Raw genomic sequence first — 10591 nt, 5'->3', positions numbered from 1 at the left:
CAATGAAAGTTAAACATTTTTTGTTTTTTATTCAATAATCATACTGCATGTATTATATATTATCTACATGTTTTATAAATAATTAAGGTCAAAAGTAAACACCAAAAGAAGTCAATATTTTTTCGACCAAAGTGAGTATACTAAAATCAATAGCCCTTATCGTGGCAGGTGAATGATACGTGCTATCAATATGAAATCACACGATCTGCATATATTATGTTATGTAACACAATGATCGAATTTCAATATACTTATTTTTCTAATTATTTTTGTTAACATAAATAAAAATCATTATTTTTATTTTATTACATAATACATAGGTATGTGGATTAAATGAACAATTGAAAAAATTTTTTTTAATATTTTTTAAGTTTATTTCATTAGCGACAATGCATTTTCCGATGATTTACAAAACATGGATTGTATGTAATATACTTAAGTATATATATATATATATATGTATACATATATATATTTATTTTCCTTAACTATTAAATATGCAAAAAAAATGTTTTAGACGAATATTGTATACTGTGGATAGTAGGAAAAGGAGCATTAGGCACATTGTAGCGATAATTATACTTTGAGATGACCTTAAAGAGCCTAGTGAAAATCACTTTAACTTTTGTAAATGGAACTCTATATTATTTACTAGACATTTTTCTAATTGTATCACTTTCTATAAAGCTGACAAGATTATGATATGAAAATAATAAAAAGAATAACGTATTAGTGAAAGATTAAGCGTTGTAATATTTCATAAGACGATTACATTTATTAAAATTTGACAAAGAAGATAATGCTGATTATAAGCGGTCGTATCGTTGCAAGTTACATCGGATTAATGAGTATTGATTTGAGATGTTTATCTAGATAACCAGGCATTGCAAGCTTCGCTAGCAATTTCACACATGGCGGAAAGTGCTCGGTTGGCTACTTCGGCATCTGCAATAATTCAGATAAAATATTCATCAGAATCTTATTAATATTATTTCTCGATGATCAACTTTCACATGATAGATCAAAAGTTCTTAAACGACTTAAAAAATCAATTATTCTTTTTGAATACTATCACTTTTTCTATTCTACAAGTTTGACTTTTGATTTTGTAATCCGAATAAAAACAAAATTGGCCTAGAGTAAGTCTCCTAACTTTTGATATTTCAATCTTGAGTTTACAATAATAAAAAATATTGTCTCGGATTGAATCGTAATATTGTATAAATTTTTAATGTTAAAACGTAATATTTAATAGCATTAACAAGTAACATTAAATGTTTTGTTCTTCTTGTTTTTTTTTTCTTTTTGAATGTACGATTGAAGAAAAAAATACGATTAGATACATCGAACATTTTTTGAACATTCTCATTGAAATTTACCAGACTCGGAGTTGGATCGTTTGCCGAAAATGCTGCCATTGAAGGGAGGTTTCTTGTATCCGGCCTCGACGATAAGGCCAAGGATGGCAACAACGAGGAAGATGGTAAGAGCAAAACGGACGGAGACCATTTTGAATGAGTGGTTTGTTAGAGCTAATCCGTTAATTAGAGAAAACAGAGGAAAATTTGTTAACAAATTTAATAAATAAAATATTAAATATTATCTTACTTGTTGAAGGAAGCTGTTGGTTCTTCTACGAAAGTCGAACAGTGAATGTTGTGAATCTAAGAAAAGTTCGGAGCTTTTATACTCTCAAGAAGAGGACTGAAGATAAATCTCTCTATCAAATGCAGACGAAGGACATTATATGCAAGAGAACTTTTCCAATGAGATTTTCTTTAACTAAAACGAGTATCGAGCCACTGAGATATGTCAAAATTCAAAATAACCAATGACAATGTTATATTGGACATACTTAAAAGAAATATGGCAATTCCATTCTAACTATGGAAAAATGAAGAATAAAGATTCAAAGCTGGTCACTGACATTCAGAGAAATAGGTTTGACTTTCGTATAAAATCTTTATAGAACTTCTCTTATATACTTCATTTTTACTTACAAAAAATTGGTATTAATATTATATATATATTTATAAATATGTTTTAATAAATACCTGCAGATGGTTGTTGTTGCTCTAAGAAAGAGGTGAGAAACTGAACTGATGCTTTCCTTCGAGTAGCCTCGGCTTTTATAAGAACCTGTGAAATACCATAGGGAAACACTAATAACAAGGTGGTAAAATTGCATTACACGTTATCAGAAACTTAATGCAATTTTGGCTGTCCGTGATTGATTTTTACCTCATGGGAAATAAATATCTTTTCTTACTATTGATAAGAGACACAGCGAGAAAGTATATTGTTGCTTTCATTTTAATTTTTGTTTGAAATATATGTCATTATTTTATGTAAAATAAAATTGTTCAAATATTTCAATGCAATCCCTTTTTCACATTGATTCATGTCAAAAACTCCAGAATATCGATTCGCCTAGCATAATTGATGGAATAATCAAGTATCGAGATGCATTGAAAAAAATTAAATAAATATATATATCCATAAAATCTTCACAAATGTTGATAATTAAATATTGTATACATTTTTTATATAATATTTAACTCACGGTAAAAAATAAGAATTTTTATGTATCATAAGAGTTACATTTATTAAATGCTGATAAAATAAATTTCTTCTTTAAAAACCTTTTGTTAATAATAAGATCAAAGAAAAATGTCATATAATCAGCAGTCGATAAAATCAATTGCATTGTTACTAGATTATACAAAAATAGAAGTCTACTATTACCAATTGCATGTACCAATAGATAAAATAGGACTCTACTATTGGCAAGAGAGTATTATAAGTCAATAAAACAGTGATCTACTATTACTGATTCTTTCTATTCGGTCAATAAAACAGTAATTTACTATTATTACCTGTTTAATCGATAACCCAGCGTCTTACTGTTATTTACTACTGTTATCTACTGATAGTACAACGTTCTACTATGATCAACAATATTTTCATATTCAACATGATCGATAAATTATCCAAATCTAATTGGAAGTTACCATATGATATTAATACTTTTTTTGAATATCTTATTTTATCTTAGATTTCTCAAAATTATTAATAATTTTTTTAAATATAATAAACTTTATATTTAAAGGGTTTATATATAGAATATGTTAATATGACTGTTTATTTTACTACAGTATATATCTATTTTTAGGTTTTAATAAATTTTAACATATAGTTGGCTGTTTCATTTGTTCTATTCTATGCACTATAACACAACAAAAAATCAATTATTTTTAAGCAAAAACTATTGTTTACTGATGAATTTATTCATATCATTAATTTTATTGTTACGTTTGCGATTAAATTTAAAGTTATTTAATATTATATTATATATCAGGTATTAATATTACGGTATGATTGTAAATTTTAATATATATATATAAATATATATATTATATATATATAATATTTCCTAAATATAATTTGGTACCCCGTTTTATCTCCTTTTCAAATCATTCTATTTTTTTTTTTTTTTTAATAATAGAATGTATGAATATTTACAAATTTCGCTTAAAGATATAATAGCCCAACTAATGAATTATTGGATCTCTACCTTCGGCCTATTTCTAGCGATCGCATCGTGTAAAACAATAGATAAAAAAATTAATCTTCGAATAGTCACTGATAAAAAGTTTGTTACATGAGTTAATAAAATAATTTTAAACATTTGTTACATAAATAAAATCTGCAAGCAATATAATGTTAGTTATAAAAACAAAGATTTTTGTGATTATTTCTACGAACTCCTTAGTTTCTTTTATAATTATATAAAAAAAAAATTGAACGTAAACATGTATACACATATCTATGTACTATAAAAATTCGCAATCGTCAAAAATACGAAGATGGTACCGTTACATTGTATATAGGCATTCTAAAATCTACGTCTTATTGTCGCGTCACAACTTCTTTTTTAACGGCGCAAGATTAACTAACATATTGCTGTATAGTTTTCTTATCTCATGTATAAGATTACTTCTTGCAATAGAAAGAAAAAGATGGAGAAGGAGGAAGAGAGAGGGAAAGAAAGAGAGAGACAGAAAGAGAGAGACAGGGTAAGATAGATAGACAAATAGATAGATAGATAGTTATATAGATAGAAAGAGAAAGAGAAAGAGGAGACACAAAAGGATTCGTTTTCTTCGCCGAAGAAAATACGAAGACAATTTTTTTCCTTATCATTATCAACGATAACACGTATTAGGTGGATGAATTAGCCTCTACGCTTATTAAGAATCGACTTAATTAATCGCAAATGAATTTGTTTAATTGGAAGACTTCGATTTTGTTATCATTCGTTTTCCTAAATTTTAATCTTAAAACTATATACACTATACTAACGTTGTATCATATTAGGTATCTAATTAAAAATAGTCGAAATGTATTTCGTGTAAAAGCTAAAAACGACAATATACGATAATAATTATTATTAAACAATTTTATCGCGCGAGAACATGTAACTTACGTTTGCCGTGTTACAAACCTCGCATATTACATAAATATCATTTATTGCATAATACACACATCTCACACCAAAGTCGTGTTCACACGCTTAAAATTTCTTATGCGAAAATTTAATCGGATATCGTCCAAAAAAAAAAAAGAAAAGAAAAAGAAAAAAGAAGAAAACAAATGAACATACAAATTTCGAAAGACCGTGGATTTTTCTACCCATAACATTTTTGTCTTTCTTTCTTTTTTTTTTTTTATTTTTCTTTATCGTGTGAACTCGACTCAGCGATCTTAACATTCTTACCGATCTAAATTGCGATTAAATAATAAGCGATATACGATATAAATTTAAGTAAAAATCTTCTTATACCCCGATAACAAACTATTACCTCGGAATAGATATTTATAAAATTTAAGTTATTATATATCGAAGATTTTTCATTTTATACATCTATTAATAAAAGCTCGAATGAGAGAATAAATGATGTATGTATGAACGATGATCTTCGAAGTATATTATACATTTTGAACATTCGACTATATCGAAAAAGAGAAAAAGGAAGAGAGAGAGAGAGAGAGAGAGAGAGAGAGAGAAAGAGAGAGAGAAAGAGGATTAAAAGAAATGAAAAGGAAAAGAAAACATAGAACGAGACGATATTTTAAAGGAGAGAAAAGGAAAGAAATTTTTTGTATATCCTTAAAAAGTTATACATCAATTGTTTAATTATAATTAATTAATTAACAAACCTACGTACGACATATATATGTATGTGTGTGTATATATATATGTACATATATATATGTTTATATATATATGTGTGTATGTATATAGAAGAACATCGTTCTCAATTAAGATTCTAATGGTCACGTATGATCGTACATGACTGACCTAGACACGCCTATATATCATCTAGGAGATATGTAAATTCGTCTGGCTCTCGATTGGGCAAAATAGAAACTTGCCGTGTTCTGTAGTTGTTATTCATCGAAAATAATAGAGAAAAAAAGAAAATAAAAAGAAAAGGAGTTCGTCATCGCTCGTCATCGAAAAGAAGAGAACAAAAAAAAAACGGAAAAAAAAGAGAAGAAAAAGAGGAAGGAAGGTAGAAAAAAAAGGGAAGAAAAAACAAAACCAACAATTTCAAGGAATGATGTCACAATTGCAGGCACTTCCTCCGTGGCCGATGTTGCACTGAGCCATGCACCACATATCCCAGTCGATCTCGTCTGAGCCTGAAGGATTAGGTGCACTGCTTGCTTGTTGATTATTAACGTCCAAGATGCGAGGAACGAAATTTTCGTCCTTGGATATATCTCTTCCGTTCATCGTCATCGTCATCTTCGCCATCATTAAATGCTGTTCTTCTTGTCTTTGTTCTTCTTGTTTTTGTTGTTGTTGTTGTGATGCTTGTTGCGATCGTTGAAATTTGTTGGAGAGTTTGTTTAAAATTCGTAACCAATCGATACTCTCTTTCTCTCGATCGTTCAATGACAAAGAAGGAGAAATCGTTCGGCAATCGCATCGTTGTCGATCTCGAAGATATTTAAAAATATTACGACAAAAATGTCTGCTCTCTACTGATTCAAGACAAAGCTTGTTTAAGAGGTCGTCCACTTCACGGCCACGACGGCCTTCCTCGACTAACTGAGAAATAACGTGGACCTCGTCCTCGTTCACCGAGAGGTTCTCCGCGCGGCAGAAAACTACGCATGCGTTATCGAAAATATAAGTCCTTGCCGGGACGATCCTGGCGTGGCCGAAGAGCATCGCCAGCAACACCCACCAGGCCAGAGGCGTCATCTGAAAGTGATGGCTAATCAATATCAAAAGTGGACTCCCTCCCTCCCTTCCTCCCTCACTCACTCCTATCCTTCTCCTCCTAACACCTACCCCTCTCCATCTCCACCGCCACCTAGCGATACCCTTCTATCCTCCTTTTACCTCTATTTTTCTTCTTTCTATATATCTTTTTCTTTTTCGAGAACGAAGGATCATCTCCTCGTTTCTAACCAGAAAGCGTAAACTTCTTAAATCAAATAAATTTTCTTATAGCTGATATCGATATTGTTACGTGTCGATTTGATTTGAGTATGCCCAATGAATAATATCGATAACAGATCATACAGTTCTTGATTTCTTTCTCTCTTTTTCTTTTATCTACGAAGAAGAGAAATTTTCTATGTTTCCTATTGAATGCATTTTCCACGATTAGATCATCGATAAGTTAGACTGTATATGTGTGATTAAATCGTCTGATTTTCTTTTTTCTTTCTCTTCTTTCTTTTTTGTTTTTATTTTTTTTTCTCTTTTATTCGAAAAAAACTCTGAGACTAAAAATCATTATATATAATCGTATGATATAATTTAAAAAAAAATCATATTTTATTGATTACACCATTGAATAATATTACTTCAGATGAAATGATTTATTTCATTGATTAGATTTAAGGAAAATACATAAATATGATGAATAATTTCATTCACGTAAATTGTCTATTACTACCGAGATAATTCCAAGTTTCTAATAGTCGAAGCATGAAGTAACTATGACGAGAGATATCTGACATACCTAACGGTTACGTGACATACCAGCTAATACAGATACTATTGGCAATATTTGTTAGAGATGAAACATGTTAGAATGTCCTCGATCAAATACTGCGCACATTCGATCAATATATCCAACTATAATAAATCCTAACAAATGTATAAGAAAAAACTAATTTACAAAAATATAAAAAAAAGATTTTTCAAGAAACAATTCCTTTCATCTTTTTCTTTCTTTTTCTATTATTTTTAATCTATTTTATGATCGAATCTTACCTGATTAATTTTTTCTTTTTTCTTTTTTTTTACACCGAAAAACGATAACAAAAAGTATCAATGAAGATGATCCTGCGAGTTAAAAACTTAAAGAACGTAATTATAACGACAAAAACTTTTAACAGACTGAATGATCGTGAGTAAATGCACGACGTATCGATACTAGATAGATCGGTAAAAATTTTCGATTACATATAAAACGTCGATCCGATGATCAATGATAAATGATAACGCATTCATACACGTATCGTATCAACGTGCTTGTGAATTGTTTGCAAAACATTACCTTCATAAATTTCTTTTACAAAAGAACTTCGTTGATTATATCTTCGTAGAAATATGCAACGAAGTATTTTAAACGTATTAAAAATTTTAAATAATTACGATAAGTATCAAACTTTCTTTCGAATGTATCGATGAGTCCCGACGTTTTATTTAGATAACAAAAAAAAATATATATAAACAAAAATAGTCCAATGCATCAAATACAAAATTTAATGCTTCTTGAATTCAAACATAATTCACCAACAAAAAAATAAAAACGATACACTTCGATAAGCTATATTGCTCCTACGTACGTAATTCAAGAAGTTAGTTATATAGCAGGTTAAGGGACTTCGCCTAATGATAAAAGAAAAAAAAAAATAGAGAGATAACAAAAAGATAACAAATCTAACAGGTCCCTCCTCTTTTATTCTGACGTAACATACTCTTCGATATAATCTTAACTTCTTCGAAACTCTTCTTCCTTGAATCAATTGAATTAATTTTATTAATTAGCCATCGAAGTAGATCACGATTTCTATCCAATATTATCTATCTATCTTTTATTTTTTACTTTTCTTTTTTTTTTTTTTTTAAGGAAAAAAAAATAATCTTCGATGTTCCTTATCAAAATTCCAACGTATCGTATATATAATTATCACAGTTAATATTTTTCTTAACTAAATTGTTTCTTTTTCTTCACCTACCTCGAAGCAAAGATATATTGCAGAGTGAAGCAATCAATTACAATCTCGTACAAAGTACATAATATAGATCTTATCAAGGAGATCTAGAGCATGCACTTTGCTCGACCTCGATCGTATACTCCTTTCAGCAAACCTACAAATTTCGTGTTAGACTCGTGAAACGTTTCACGAATTACAAAGCAGTTTCAAAGGTTCTTAAATTACCTAGAAGGTTTTTTTCTTTTACTTAGATGTATGTAATTTTTACAATCTGAAGAAAAAATTAACTTAACGATAATTTCGTTAAAGAAAATCTAATCGATTTTTACAATGACCTATTGGAACTTTATGGTGCGTCCTGCATTTCTCTCTCTCTCTCTCTCTCTCTCTCTCTCTCTCTCTCTTTCTCTCTCTCTCTCTCTTCCTTCTTTTCATTTTTTTTTACTTTATTTTTATTTTTCCTATAGGATTCACGATAATGGAGAATGGAAATTCAGAGCAGATGCCGTCGGTGAATTCTTTCCACGATGAGCCCTCGGGAAGTGTTGGCTCGATTTAAACTTTCGACGAGAAGATGCGAGAAAGAGATAGATATATATAGAAAGAAAAAGAAAGAAAGAGAGAGAGAGAGAGAGAGAGAAAGAGAAAGAAACGAAAAAAAAGGAAAAAAAACTCTCTCTCTCTCTCTCTCTCTGTTTTTCTCGTACACTTCCTTCGAAGAAAGTAGAAAAACTGTAGGCGAGTATACGATCGATCTAACGTCCGTGGTTGCATTAAATCCTCCCGACCTACTACCCTCTTCCTCCCCTTAGCTACTATCCACGCAGAAACGACCCCTTCATCGACTGTTTCCACCCTTCTATTCTTCTCTATCCTTGTCTTTTTATTCTCTTTTTTTATTTTCTTTTCTATTCTTTTCTTTTCTTTTCTCTTACTTTTTCTTATGTTAGATAACACCCGACACACTATGTTTAATATCAGAGTTTTGTTAGGAGTTTCCTTTTGGAATTTTTTAATAATACTTTTTAAGAATTTGTGTCATCGATTTTTAAGAATACATTACGATTCGTTCTTCTAACTAATTCGTCGGTATTTTTTAATAATATTTTTTAATAATCCGTCTCTATCTTTCTCTCTCATCACTATTTAGGACGCTGTTACGTAATTATTACGTAATCTATTTTACTTATTACTTCGACGTTGGAATTTTTTAATAATATTCCTTGATATTAAATTCTATACCATTAGATTCGATACTAATGGCCAGGCAAAATTTTTATTGAAAAAAAAAAATCATCGTTTATTTAAATATATAATATCAAAAATTCTAACATTAATTATTGACTATGCACGATACATAACAATCATGCACATACAAAAAACTCACGTTTTTAGGAAACAATAAATTGTATAATTCTAAAGTGATATAATAAATCATTGTTCCGATATGAAACTCTCAGCGAACGTGTTAAACCATAACTATTAAACGCACACAACTTTTAAGCAAACTAAAATAAATTACTGTCTCAAGATAATACCTACTCCTATTAACCTTGCAACAACACATAAAGAACCATAATTATCGCAACGAGCAACCCGATAGATTAAGCAACCCGATATTTATTCATAAAAATAAATTTCGTTTAAAGAGAAACACTATCTGATATGAATCGAATCGAATATGTTTAACTACTAAACGAAATAAACCATAATAATCACTTTGACGAGACATATGTCACAGTATGTACTAGAAACTATTTGAAAGCGTACCTTAGAAAGGAATAGACATCGAAAAACACATCTCTCGGGTGTCAATCCCCTCCGTTATGTCATGTTAACATTCGAATGTGACAGTAACGACAGGAGTAATGCGTTAACACGAGAAAATACAATGAAACAGGATCGGAGTAACGTCGTCGTCCTTAACGTAGGCAATGAATCCTACGAGATACTGAACGCACATGCACTCTCTCTCTTTCCCCGTATGTCTATGCGTGTACGTGTGTGTGTATGTGTGTGTTTGTCTCAACGAGTGTATTGTAACGTAGAGAAAATAATGTGAGTTACGTGAGACAAAAGTATATCGACCTCAGTGGTGGTACAGCTACGTGAACATTTACACAGGTCGAAAGTATAATAGTTTACGACGTTCCTGTAGCCCTTCTCCTCCTCCTCCTCCTCTTCCTCCACCACCACCTTCCTCTCTTCCTCTTTACAACGAAGGACGGAGTCAAGGTATTGATTAAATTCACCAGACGGCCATTTTGGCCCGCTACACGATTGGTTGCCGTCCATTTTGTCCTTCCTGTTTCTCTCTCTCTCTTTCTTTCCCTATATCTCTCTT

The 10591-nt window shown here is 30.4% G+C and overlaps 1 protein-coding gene across 5 annotated transcripts; it reads right to left on the bottom strand.

The window, feature by feature from the left end:
- Positions 1–5232: 5232 nt before the first annotated feature.
- On the bottom strand, positions 5233–10196 carry LOC122635778. Of its 5 annotated transcripts, none has more exons than XM_043826416.1 (3): positions 7298–7464; positions 7044–7171; positions 5233–6274 (listed from the first exon to the last, which is right to left on the bottom strand). In XM_043826416.1, exon 3 carries the CDS (start codon positions 6272–6274, stop codon positions 5615–5617), a length of 660 nt encoding a protein of 219 aa, XP_043682351.1. In that variant the 5' UTR covers positions 7044–7171; positions 7298–7464; the 3' UTR covers positions 5233–5614. The 5 variants fall into 5 exon arrangements, with proteins under 5 accessions (XP_043682351.1, XP_043682352.1, XP_043682350.1 ...); XM_043826417.1 differs by having other exon boundaries at positions 7064–7171; XM_043826415.1 differs by lacking the exons at positions 7044–7171; positions 7298–7464 and adding an exon at positions 10018–10196.
- Between the last annotated feature and the right edge of the window lie 395 nt (positions 10197–10591).

This window comes from Vespula pensylvanica, chromosome 19, assembly GCF_014466175.1.
Source record: "Vespula pensylvanica isolate Volc-1 chromosome 19, ASM1446617v1, whole genome shotgun sequence".
Lineage (NCBI taxonomy): Eukaryota > Metazoa > Arthropoda > Insecta > Hymenoptera > Vespidae > Vespula > Vespula pensylvanica.
This window is presented reverse-complemented; position numbering and strand designations above follow the sequence as displayed.

Coding starts and splice junctions, on each gene's coding strand:
- LOC122635778 (XM_043826415.1), bottom strand. CDS start 6,274: ATGACGCCTCTGGCCTGGTGGGTGTTGCTGGCGATGCTCTTCGGCCAC.